Here is a 14,072-nt window from a genome sequence, read left to right on the forward strand (position 1 = left end):
ACAATAGACAGTCCATCTCCTTGTCTTACTCCAGTTTTGATTTTGGAAGAATCTGAAATTTCCCCATATATTTCGTATCTTTTATCAACACCACCACCACCACCACCATTTTACCTTTAGTTGACAGCACAATAGATCTGTGACTTGATGGTGCACTGTTCATTAAAATTAGATAACAATGCTGAATGAAGTCTTATGTTTGGAGAAGATAGCACAACATTATAAGTATTAGTGTATCATAGCTATAATAAACTCCAACTCAAACAATGCTAAGGTGCCCAAAATCAGTCACTGCCTGTACATCTGGTATACAAGATGACTGAGAAGGGTACCTCTATCAGTTTGAGGTACGGGACCCTGATCCAGAAACAAGAGATTTGAAAGTTATAAGCTCAAATTGTTCTGATACCTCTGGCAGTGGAATACATGTACCAGTACTGCTGTTAATAAGACTGTAGCGTAGGTGACTTTCAGAGGTGATAGTATAGCCCAATACAAGAGAAAAATTTCCCCTTATGACAGATGAGCAGAGGTTCAATAGAAGAGATGTGTTTCACAGTAATTGCTCATAGCTCTTAAGGTATGCACTTCATATGCATTGTTTATCAGACTTTTTCCCTTCCCTTTGTTCATACTGCCACCCCTGAAAGTTGCCTACCCTACACTCTTGGCAACAACAGTACTCGTACACGTATTAGACTGTCAGAGGTACCAGAATGATTTCCACTTATAACTTTTGACACTGTTGTTTCCAGACCAGGATCCCTTACCTCAAATTGATACAGTTACCATTCTCCATCTCTGTAAGTTTAGTTAATCCAGAATTATCTTATATAATGCTGATCATACATATTTCAGGTGTTTATTTTTCTAGAACGCTTAAGTAATATAGGTATGAATCGGTACCAACCTGTCATTGAGGAATGCAACAAGTTTAACAGTTCACAATGACCTTGTTTCTGTGGCAAAGAAATCCCAGACTTCATTCCATATTGATTCTAATTTCTGTAGTAACTTACTACATTCATTTTTATTTCATTTGGGTGACAATACTTAAATATGTTAAACACAAAAATTCACGGCAGCTGACACTGCTGGAGGCTAAACTCCAGTTACCTCTCTTCTAATAATTATTTAAATTTCAATCGAAATTGTATAGAAATTTCGTACTGTAATTTGTCATCTTCATCCTACAACTTCTCAAAATTAATGAAGACAAAACAAATGAATAGAACTGCTTTTCTTGTGATACTGTTACATTCTGATACAACTAATAACAACAATAAATAAAATAAAAAAGAACATCATACACTGAACCTAATATCCAATTTTATCATAGTTCTATGTACAGGGTGGCGCAGATGGATCGGGTGGTTTTAAAATACTTGTCAAACTGTCAATTGTAAAGGTATTGGATTGAAATAAAGTGCAAAACGTGTAGTTACAATGGAAGTTTATTAACAAAAAAATAGTAATGTTAGTTTTTAAAAATTACATCCATCAAATGCCCTCCTTCTCGAGCGACGCATTCTTGGAGTCGGTCCTTAACATTCCGCATTGCCCGCTCAAGCACATCACCAGGAATTGATGTGATTTCGGTGTGAATTGCTGCCTTCAACTCCTGAATGGTCCGGGGTTTGTTCATGTAGACCCTTGCTTTTAAATAGCCCCATAAGAAAAAGTCACATACCGTGAGGTCCGGCGAGCGAGGGGGCCAATGGACATCTCCATTACGGGAAATCAAACGGCCAGGGAACAGAGCGCGTACAGCTTGCATTGATATCCTAGCGGTATGTGCAGTTGCCCCGTCTTGTTGGAACCACATATTGCCCATGTCGTAATTGTTCTCTTCAAGTTGTGGGAGAAGAAAATCTTCAATCATGTTCACATAACGCTGCGAATTAACAGTAACCGCCTGCTCCCTTTCATTTTCAAAAAAGTAAGGACCAATTATCCCTACCTTAGAAACCCCACACCAAACCGTCACTTTGTCACTATGGAGAGGCCGTTGGTGTAGATCTCTTGGGTTAGTGTCGGCCCAGTAACGGCAATTTTGCTTGTTTACGTATCCGTTAATGTGAAAGTGAGCCTCGTCAGACATCATGATAATCAGGTTTACATCTTCCAATAACTCCAACATCTGTTGGCTAAACTGAAGCCTTTGAAGATGGTCTGTTGGGAGAATCTTCTGTACCAACAGGATTTTATAGGGGTGGAATTTCAGTTCTTCGTTAAGAATCCTTTTAAGGCTCCGACGTGACATTCCAAGAGCTTGAGCACGACGTCTCGTTGATCGACGTGGGCTCGCAGTGACATCGCGTCTCACACGCTCCACGTTCTCAGGCGTTGTTATTGTTGGCGGTCTAGGCGTCCATTTTGGAGCACATGAACCAGTAGTGCGGAAATTATGCACCCAACTCAATATCGTATCTCGCTTAGGAACACTACCGCGAGGTGGGATGTTGAAACGCCGGCGAAAGGCACGCGTCACAGCAACAATTGACTCGTTATTGCGTATGAACTCTTCCACTGCGAAAACACGATGCTCAACGGACCACGTAGCCATCGCGACTGACTGCCAGCCTGCAACTGAAACTTCCCGTCCCCCCCCACCACAGGACGAAGTCGCCGAACACCTGGCTCCCCCCCTCCAGACGTACAGTCCACTTCAAAACCACCCGATCCATCTGCGCCACCCTGTATTATCTGCTATCAGTCCAATGGCTTGGCAGTAAAGTGCCAGACCACAAATCTAAAGGTCTGGAGTTTGATACGTGATCATTCCTACGATTTTCATCTTTCACTTATCACTTCTTTCATTTCTGGTAATGTTTGTTGATGTGAAAAATGTGAAGCTGCATCGTGGTTCGAAATGCATGTTAAACTGTAGGTTCCCCTACAACTAGCTGGGTAAATCAGTTCAAATGTCACAGGAAGGCAAGCCACCTCCAACAGGATCATACAAAGTAAAGCACTATGGTGTTCAAAACAATCTTCGGAATGATGACAGCTTTTTTTTTTACTTTCTGTAACTTGTGTCTCACAAAACAACAGCAAAAAAAGTAATATCGATTAAGACACTTAAGAGCAGCACAGATAAATACAACGCCTGTTCTGAAAAGTTGCCATAGCACCACTCCAATTAGTTTTAACATTAACAATTAGTCATCTGAAACTGATATTTAACAATAAATAAATCACAAATATACTTACTGTGAGAATGTTCTGTTTCATTTGTACTCCTTCAATCTGTGTGATTAGTTTTAATACAAGATCCATGATAGCTGAAGTTCCCAAATGCTTGAGCAGTAAATCCACACAGTTTTCTTTTGACTTTAAGAACTCGAGTACCTGCAAGCAAGTGAACTGATAGGAATACCAGTTCTGGGAAGAGAAGGAGACAAAAAGAAGTATATTAAACAACAAAGCTTCAGTAACTATCATCAACATGGTGATTATTATGAACATTACAGAAAGATCTAAGTGAAAAAAAAATCCTAACATTAGGATTCAATTTAAAAATTACACAAATAACTGTTCTCTCAAGATAAATGGTGAACAGAAAACATGAATACTATAAAAACAATCTTAATGAAATGGGGTGAGTGTCATTCCAAGTCATTGTCACCAAGAAAGAAATGATGATATACTATATTAATCAGTATTTAAAATCTAGCGCGCTTCTTAACACTCAGAGACCAGCACAGAAAGATCATCAATAAATCTAATTTCAAAATATCATGTAAAAGAAGGAAGACAAATCAGTAAAAAACAAGGTAACAGAGAAAACAATCAGAAACAGAAAAAAAATGAAAGCACGTAATCAGCAAAGTGAAAATAAATCATATAAAAACAGCATTATGAGGAAAAAGAAGTTTAGGTGTAGAGCATGATCCAAATATACGCTAAGGTACAGTTCCTCCTGGATGTGGAAGCAATTTTCCTAAGACAGAGGTCTGAAATACAGTAATGAATGTAGCCAGTTCCATAATATCTGATTTCAATTAGCAATACCTTAATTAATGCTGGCAGCGTAAGTATGTCATTTGACTGTAGCCAATTTCAGTTTTCAAGTTAACTGTTAGACCACTTTACGCTTCCTTGGGTTTTTGTAAAGACTGGAACGATGGAATAGCTACACTGGAGGAGGAGCAGGTGGCAGTAAAAGGGGGTGAGTCAATGTATTGGACATGCCTTAAAATGTGTGTTTACTGTTATGATGAAATGTCATTTCCGTTTATTCACCTCCAGCTTCTCTCACCCAATAAAAAGAGTTTAAGATGACTTCATTAACATCTTTCACTTCCCTATATTGTTTCTTATTACCTACTTATGTTTACTAATCAATGAAGTAAAGTTTTGAAGACTCAAAGTTAGATTTTCAGTCTTTTTTCTGTTCAAAAGTACATTTGTTCCTAACGTACTATGAGAGCAGACTATTAAGAAAATTTGGCTTGGTAAGAATCAAATGGGACTAAAAACGAATTTCACTCTAGTTTACCTAACAATTAGGAAACTAAAAGGATCTGATGATTCTAAATCATTTTCGAATTTCAAGTGATTACATACTCATTACCCACTGTGTAAAATAGAGATTCTGATGACCTAGAATTGAAGTCCTTTTCAATCACGTACATACATCATAATATTAGTAAAAATATATACAAATGCATACAAATCATGCAGAAGGTCCGAAAATGAGTTTATGAGAATTTATTTAGGAACAAGGATGTATATCAAACTAAACAAACCAACATGTTCACCCTCTTATCAAATGACAGCTGTACAGACACACAACTAAAAATGGCAAGTATTTAACAAAGGTACTCATGTGCACAGTAAAAACTGTTACGGGCATGAATAAAGCAAAATGTAAGGAAATTTCTAATGGAAAATGTAGCTATTAAGGAGAACATGAAGTGTACTGAGCAAACAATGATTGGAACTTTATATTACCAGAGTGAGTAGCCATAGTGGCACTTGAAAAAAGTGAGAAAACTGACAAAAGTATTTGAAAAATGTGATTGAAAGGTTTTATCTATATAGACTGAAGCAGCAAGTGAAAGTCTGTACCAAGGCCAGGAATCTAAACTGGGTCTCCTGCTTACTATGCAGGTGCATTAGCCACTAAGCCACCTTGGCACTGGGCAAAACACATCCTACAGACAGTTTCTCTTTTGGTACGTTGTTCCTACAGAGAATCACAGGGGAGGGGACGGGAGGGGGATGGCGTGGTGGTTGGGAGCAGCTTTCAACTATTCGACAGACATCCAAACTGTGGTTAACTGGAAAATTTTGCTGGTTTGGATGTCCCCTACCTTGCTCTGACCTTCTTATCACATTGTTTTCTCCATGCTGTACTCAGGGCAACAAAACTTTCACTACAAAGTGGCAAACTAAAAAGAAATTGGTCCATTAACTCAAACAAAATCTTGAGCTTATAGAATTCTTATTAGTAAGAATAATCAATTTTGCAAAAGAAAATATACAAACATCAACAGAAGTTTTTGCATCACCACGATATGTGACACAGGTGTGTTGCTATAATTGTTCCTGTAATGATCAGAAGATGTTAGGATACAACTCAGTAATATTAAATGCTTCCAACACTGCGTCCCACATGAGCAACAAAATGGTGGTCGAGTGGTGGTCTGGGGTGCATTACATGGGGCCACTGTACATCTCTCGTTGCTGTTGAGGGCAATCTCACTGTTCTGTAGAACAGGAATGAAATTCTGCAATGAACAGTGGGACAATATCGCCAACATTTTGACGAAATTTCATCTCAATGGGTGATAACTCATGTGGTCATCATTATGTTCTCTTGAATACGTTCCTTCAGCATGTTAGGATCACCAGAATGGAGTGGCCGGACTGCTTTCTGGTCTTTTGTTGACAAGAAATTAAAAAATGACACTCAATGGCACAAAAAATTCCAGTCTTTCATTCAGGAAGAAAGCAATGACCTGGATACTACATCAACAATAGGAGTGATGCGGAATATCGTATTAAATTATTTAGAAGTAATGGCACAATGGAAACCCATGGATGTCCTGTGTGGAAGAAGAAGAAGGAGGAGGAGAGGAAGAAGAAGAAACACGCAAGCGCAGTTTCTAGCATGTCATATGAAGCAATTTCAATGCGTAGAATGCTCAGGCAAGATCTATCATAGGAAAGTGTTCTAGGAGTAGCATCTCTGACTAGCAATTAAAACATCCCAGCCACTGCTTAAATTTTGAATAAAAATCATCAGATTGGCAGCCAAAGACTCATGGTATAAGGAGCGCCCTCACTCTGCTGAAGCCCTTGTCAAAGAGGTCAGAAGAACAGATGTTGTTGTTGTTGTTGTTGTTGTTGTTGTTGTTGTTGTCTTCAGTCCTGAGACTGGTTTGATGCAGCTCTCCACACTACTCTATCCTGTGCAAGCTTCTTCATCTCCCAGTACCTACTGCAACCTACATCCTTCTAAATCTGCTTAGTGTATTCATCTCTTGGTCTCCCTCTACGATTTTTACCCTCCATGTTGCCCTCCAATACTAAATTGACGATCCCCTGATGCCTCAGAACATGTCCTACCAACAGATCCCTTCTTCTTGTCAAGTTGTGCCACAAACTTCTCTTCTCCCCAATTCTATTTAATACCTCCTCATTAGTTATGTGATCTACCCATCTAATCTTCAGCATTCTTCTGTAGCACCACATTTCGAAAGCTTTTATTCTCTTCTTGTCCAAACTATTTATCATCCACATTTCACTTCCAAACATGGCTACACTCCATACAAATACGTTCAGAAACGACTTCCTGACACTTAAATCTATACTCTACGTTAACAAATTTCTCTTCTTCAGAAACGCTTTTCTTGCCATTGCCAGTCCTCTCTACTTTGACCATAATCAGTTAGCATTTCATAACATCTTGCCCTTCGGGTGGGAAACAAACCCTAAAAGGTGAAAGAGAGTCAGCAGTCATCAAGGGCAACAGGATGCAAAAGGCAATGGAAACAGGATGCAAAAGGCAATGGAAACAACTGCATTCGAGACGCACAATGTTTATCGACAAGAACTAAGGCCTTCAACTGAAAAAATGTCATAATGATCTCTCCACTGCAAAAGATTTTGGATTAGCCCCCTTCGGATCTCCAGGAAGGAGCTGCCAAGTGGGAGATAACTTTGAGATGAAGACTAAATAAGCAACAAAATGGTGACATACTGTGAGTCAGAGCATGGACTGAAAGAAGTATTAACGTAGTAGGGGAGATAGAAAATCTGGAATGGGGAATGCAAAGACTCAATCTAGAGATAATGGGCGTTAGTGAAGAAAAACTGAAAGATACGGATTTCTAGTTACACAAATATAAGATAATAGCTAAACGAAATGCTTTTGGCTGTTAAAAGGAAAATGTGAGAAGCTTTCTGCAACTACTGTAGCAGAGTCTTATCTAAAGACCTCTCATAAAAAACAAAGAATTTCTGGTTGTGTGTGAAGACTGTCACTGGCACCAAAGTATTTACACACTCATGGATGACATAGTAAATGAAATTTAGGGCAGCAAAGTTAAAGCAGAAATGCTGACCTCCAGTTTCAATTTTCCATTACAAAGAAAACCCAGGGATACTGCTCCAGTTGGATGCAAAACACTGAAAAATTAGAGCCCATACAAATGTTTATTATTTGTAAAAGGAAGATCCTCTACTGTACAATATAAGGTGGCTGGCAGAACAGATCCAGATGTATAAATGGGATTCCTATAGAAACCTCTCATGCCATCTTTTGTTCATGGTAAATCACAATACTACTGACTCCACATCAGTGAGAGAGATACAAGACTGACCCATAAACTGTTCCTCCAGCCACCCTTCTGCAGACACTCTTGGATTATGTAGTGCAGTTAATGTCATATATCAGTTTTGTTGTTAATCGCTGTCAACCTTGTCATGACCTAAAATGAACTTTTCCTGTTATCTCAATTCTGTGATAAAGCCAGGAAATGCATATTCAACAGTGCTAATGCAGCAGTCTATGTTTCAGTTTGTTTCACATATCCAAGGATTCCACCCTAAGAACCAGGATCAAAATGTTGTCAACTTGACTATCAGACTACACTCTGCTCAAAATAAAAGCATAAATACGAGGGTCACTCTAAAAGAAATGCACACTATTTTTGTAAAAATACAGTTTTCATTCTGCATTGTGAAAGTTTTACAGTGTGTAGATACATCCTTCCTGCTCGTTTTCAAACTTAGTTCAACCTGTTCCCGTGAGCAGTGCCGTCACAGCACGTCTTCAAGACGGCTGCTACACTTGACATTCGTCAGAAGCAATGTGCTGTCACAGAATTCCTGTGCTGTGAAAACGAGACAGTGGGAAACATCCACAAGAGGTTGAAAAAGTTGTATGGAGATGCTGCTGTCGATCGCAGTACAGTCAGTCGGTGGGCAAGCAGGTTACATGATGAAAGCGGGCACGGCAATATTGAGGATCGTCCTCGCAGTGGCACGCCTCTTACTGCACACACTCCAGACAATGTGCAGAGAGTTAACGAATTGGTGACTGCTGACAGACGCATCACAGTGAACGAATTGTCACGCTACATTGGGATAGGGGAGGAAGTGTTTGCAGAATACTGAAAGTGTTGGCGTTAAAAAACGGTTTGTGCCAGGTGGGTTCCCAGGATGTTGACAGTGGCTCACAAAGAAACAAGAAAAACGGTATGCAGTGAACTTTTGGAACCATACGAGAATGGTGGAGATGAATTTCTTGGATGAATTGTGACAGGTGAAAAATTCAAAACCACACCTTCTACTGGAGAAGTTATGGCTACGGTGTTTTTCGATTCCGAAGGACTCTTGTTGTGGACATCATGCCAAGTGGAACCACCATAAATTCTGACGCATATGTGATGACACTGAAGAAACTTCAAGCTCGACTGAGTTGTGTTCGACCACATCGGCAAAAGCAGGATGTTTTGCTGTTGCACGACAATGCACAGCCAGACGGCCAGATGTCAGTTAAAAAACCATGGAAGCGATCACAAAACTCCAATGGACAACACTGAAACACCCGCCTTACAGTCCTGACCTGGCCCCATGTGACTATCATCTCTTTGGGAAACTGAAAGACTCTCTTCGTGGAACAACGTTTGAAGATGAAGACTCCCTTGTGCACACTGCCAAACAGTGGCTCGAACAGGTTGATCCAGAATTTTACCGTGCAGCGGGTATACAGGCGCTGGTTCCAAGATGGCGTAAGGCAGTTGAGAGGAATGGAAATTATGTGGAGAAATGAAAATATTGATCCTAAAGGATGTATCTACACACTGTAAAACTTTCAAACATGTAGAATAAAAGATGGATTTAAAAAAAAAATAGTGTGCATTTCTTTTGGAGTGACCCTCGTATAACTGACTCAATTAGCCTAATGAACTGCTCCTAATTTCAAATAAGAAGGTATTAGTTTTAATTCAATTCTAGTTACTGCAACTATGTTTTCTCTCTCCTGGGCATTACTGTATATACTCTTCAAGCACAATTAAATACTTACAATACTGAATGATCTCATCATACCAACTGCTATCAACTACTGAAACCTGAAAATTGTGACATAAAATGTATGCCAGCAAGCTGGGTAAAATTTTGGTTGGTTTGTTGATTGGAAGAGGGGACCAAACAGCGAGGTCATCGGTCCCATCGGATTAGGGAAGGATGTTGGTTGTGCCCTTTCAAAGGAACCATCCCAGCATTTGCCTGAAGTGATTCAGGGGAATCACAGAAAAACCTAAATCAGGATGGCTGGATGCGGGCTTGAACTATCATCTGCCTGAATGCGAGTCCAGTATGCTAACCACCGTGCCACCTTGCTTGGTGCAAAAAGTTGAGATCATATTTATTGGTGCAGCATGTGCTGAACTGCAGTGGACAGCCATGGTAAGGACTGCCTAAGGCCAGAGAAGCTGCCTTTGAGAACTAGCTCGGGAGCAGAAGCTGGGTTTCATCAGGGTCTAAAAGGGAGAGGTAAAGGCAGCTGGCTAGAGAACCTGCATATTGAGGAACATAAAGGCATTGAACGTGGTGGCCTTCGCAAAATGGCAGATTATGACTACTGAATGAAACTTCAAAATTAATGTTTAATTCACAGATACATTATATCACAAAACCAATCAAATCTGTGTCGTTGCAGCACTGACGTGCATAAAATAAGACCATCACATATATACAGAGTTCACCAGAAGAATAAACCTGATGTAAACATTACAGCATGTCTGCTTCGCTATAGATTCTGCTATACATCCAATGTGTATTTGTATCTCAACTATATCAAATATAGTCCCTCGGAAAACTTGAAAGCCAATTTTTTTCTGTAAATTAATGAATAACATTAAGAACAACCTGTTTCTCGGCACTTTCTAACTGTTTTCACATGTGTGTTTCATTACGGAGTAGGAAGCAGCCTAAGCCATTTTCATACTGCATATTAACAGTGCGACAATCAGAGCGCAACACCACAGAGACACTGATTGTACACTATTTTTGAAATACAAACTACATAGCTGCAGCATGATTTCAGAAAACTTTGGTGACTGTTAATACATTTGAATATCTTAAAGTTTCATTTAATGTAACTTAGTAATAAGATATCTAATACACAAGTATGACCTACTTACAAGAGCGTAGCACTATCAGTGTTTGTTTACATCAGCTTTAGTCTTATGATGACAGAAACCACAGAAGTTATGCCAGCACTATAAATGAATGATATCGCACAAACCATTATGAATTATTACATGTTGACCACTTCATATAAAACAAACAACATGTTTGATGACAGTGGAGGAAACTAGCTATTATCACTGAAGTTGTGTGTCTACTTTATTTACTTCTTTTTAACTATGTAAATGTTTAGAGCATCACAGTCTGACACTTACACAGAAAGTAAAGGCAGCATGACATTCCTTGTACCCTTCTCTATTTAACCGTGTATCATATGCACCGTTCATTATGCAATTTTTGTTTAATTATTTGAATGTTTATTCGGTCTATAACGAAGACTTGAAAGGGGTACTTTCAATGTAATATCTGACACCTCCATCGAACAGAGCAAAAAGAGTGTCTTTTACTGGGCAAGCGGTAAGTATTGTTTATCATGTATTAACATGAACTCCTTTGTCAGTAATGATGAGCCTGTGTGTGTAAATATTATGTTTTAATTACTGGAGCAAAAACAATTACTAGGATACTTTGTATGGTCTGAGAGCGACAAGAACACAAAGACGCTTGTTTTAAAATGCATGTTGTACAGGTAATACATGTAAACTGGACTGGGGGGAAGGGGAAGCTATTCTGATAACATTTTTTTCACGTTAAGTCATGAACATCTAGTATGTATTACAAACTGTGAAAAATCTAGGATGGAATGCCTACAATATTATGAAAAAGATAAAATCCTACTTACCACATAAAGGAGATGTTGAGTCATGGACAGGCACAACAAAAAGACTGCTATACATTTCAGCTTATAGCCTCAGTTAACTGAATTAAAAGAGTGGGGGGGGGGGGGGGGGGGAGAAATACTTCTGGCTGGCTGAAAGCTCAAAAGTACTGCAGTCTTTTTGTTGTGCCTGTCTGCAAATCAGTACCTCCTCCACTTTGTGAGTAGCAATCTATCCCCATCATAATATAGTCAATATATACTACAGTATTTTGTATTGTAATTACACTTCATTCCTCATATACCTAACCAACTACATCCTAACCCATAACTACTTCACCTTTAAGGGAAGGTATACAAACAAGGGAGTCACACCTAGTGATACGTGGCTGGCAACCACGTGGCCCCAAGCTGAGTCCTGGCATTGCTTCCACTTACTTATGCCAGGCTCCTCACTTCTATCTTTCCTATCTGGCCACCCTCGGCAAGCTCTTGTTCTTTTCCGACCTTGACGCTATTAGGTTTGAGGGCTAGGGGTCTTTCATTTTCCAACCTATATTTCTCATGCAGTGTCTGACCCGGAGCGGGCAGCTGCAAAAGGCGTCTGTATCCCATGTTAGGGGCGGCCCCCAGAACCGCAGATTATCTTCCCTGCATAATGCAGTCTCCATTTTATGCACAAAAATGGCTTCCTCCTCCGGGGGGGGAGAGGGGGGGGGGGGAATTGAAAGAAGGCAAAAAATCAAAATGAGAATTGGTACCTGGAATGTTAGAACTCTGCTACAAGATGGAAAACTAGAAAACCTTAAAAGAGAGATGGAAAAGAATCATATGGACCTTGTAGGAGTTGCTGAGGTAAGATGGAATGGACATGGAGAGTTGCAGTCAGATGAATATGTATTGTACTACTCGGGAGGAGAAGTAAAAGGAATGAATGGAGTAGGAATGATTATGACAAAGGAATTGGCTAAACATGTGGAATATGTAGACTATGAAAATGACCGGATTATTGGTGTAACGCTGAAAGGAGCACAAAAAGATTTACTGATTGTCCAGGTGTATATGCCAACTTCAGAACATGATGACCAAATTGTAGAGGAAACGTACAGTGTAATAGAGAGAATAATGGACGAAAATAAAAAATGCTGCAAAATAGTAATGGGAGACTGGAACACCAATGTGGGAGAAGGGAAAGAGGGAAACATAGTAGACAGTCATGGTCTTGGAAAGACAAATGACAGAGGTGAATGGTTAATTGACTTCTGAAGGGAAAGGCAGCTGATAGCAGCAAACACATGGTTCAAGAACCACAAGGGGAGGCTCTAAACTTGGAAATCACCAGGGGATAAATACAGAAACCAAATCAATTTTATACTGGTAGAAGAAAGATACAGGAATGGAATCAAGAAGGTGCACACATTGCCAGGTGCAGATATTAATTGTGACCACAACTTACTTATGGCAGGAATAGAAATAAGAATGAAAAAACTGAAGAAGGCGACCACGGTGAAGAAGTGGGATTTAGAGAAGATAAGATCCAACAAAGAACAAATTACAGAAATGCTGTATCGGGAGTTTCTAAACACATTATGAGACAAAGAACCACCTGATAATGCCAACGAGCATTGGAATATGCTGAAAGAAGGAATCATTAAAGCAGGACAGCAAAATACAGGATATGTAAAAGGGAAAAGATCAAAAAAACCATGGGTCACAGAAGAAATGATTTCCGAGATGGAGGAGAGAAGAAAATTGAAAAACAAGAACACTGAAGATGCAAGAAAGATATACCGAAGGTTAAATAATGAACTGAGAAGAGAAACAGAGCAGGCAAGGAAAAAATGGCTAAAAGAGGAATGTGATGAAATTGAAGAACTGGACAGGAAGGGAAGATACGACTTACCATACAACAGAGTAAAGACTATGGCATGGGAACAAAACAGAGCAGGAAGTGCTACTGTGGAAATTTTGAGTAAAGACAAAGAGGTAGTGTCCTCCAGAGATGGGAAGAATATCTAAAAGAGCTATATGACACAAATAGCAAACCAGAAACTCTGGAACTTGAATCACACAACAGTGTAAGTGATGACGAGAAAGGACCAACCATCATAATGGAAGTAAAGTCTGCCATAGCTGCAATGAAAAATGGCAAAGCGGTAGGTACAGATACAATACTGGGAGAAATACTAAAATGCTTGAACCAAGATGGAATAAGAGAAATATTGAGGTTATGTAATAAAATATATGACAGTGGTGAATGGCCTGAGGACTTTCTGACAACAGTAATGATTCCATTACAGAAAGAACAAGGAACCAAGAAATGCAGTGAGCACAGGACAATCATCCTCATTTCACATGCAGCCAAAGTGATGTTAAGAATAATTAATAAAAGACTTGAAAAAGTAATGGAGGAGAATCTTGGCGAGGAGCAGTTTGGCTTTAGACGGAATACAGGCACCAGAGATGCAATAGGGCTCCTACGAATCTTGGGAGAAAGGTTTATTGAAAAAGGAAGAGACCTATATATGTGCTTCATCGATCTAGAAAAGGCATTTGACAATGTGGTTTGGGACAAGCTGGCGACTATAATGAGGGAAAAAGAGAGTGGACTGGAAAACCAGAAGACTTATAAACTCATTATATCTTA

General features: G+C 39.4%; 1 protein-coding gene across 4 annotated transcripts in view; it reads right to left on the minus strand.

Moving 5' to 3' along the window:
- The window catches only part of LOC126247510 (serine/threonine-protein phosphatase 6 regulatory subunit 3), a 182,833-nt gene that overhangs the window by 115,921 nt on the left and 52,840 nt on the right, over positions 1-14,072 (minus strand). For all 4 annotated transcript variants that reach the window (XM_049948489.1, XM_049948490.1, XM_049948487.1 and 1 more), the window contains one exon: positions 3,214-3,384. In XM_049948489.1, the coding sequence (XP_049804446.1) occupies positions 3,214-3,384 (171 nt within the window). The remainder of the gene's footprint in view (positions 1-3,213; positions 3,385-14,072) is intronic.

This window comes from Schistocerca nitens, chromosome 1, assembly GCF_023898315.1.
Source record: "Schistocerca nitens isolate TAMUIC-IGC-003100 chromosome 1, iqSchNite1.1, whole genome shotgun sequence".
Classification (NCBI taxonomy): domain Eukaryota; kingdom Metazoa; phylum Arthropoda; class Insecta; order Orthoptera; family Acrididae; genus Schistocerca; species Schistocerca nitens.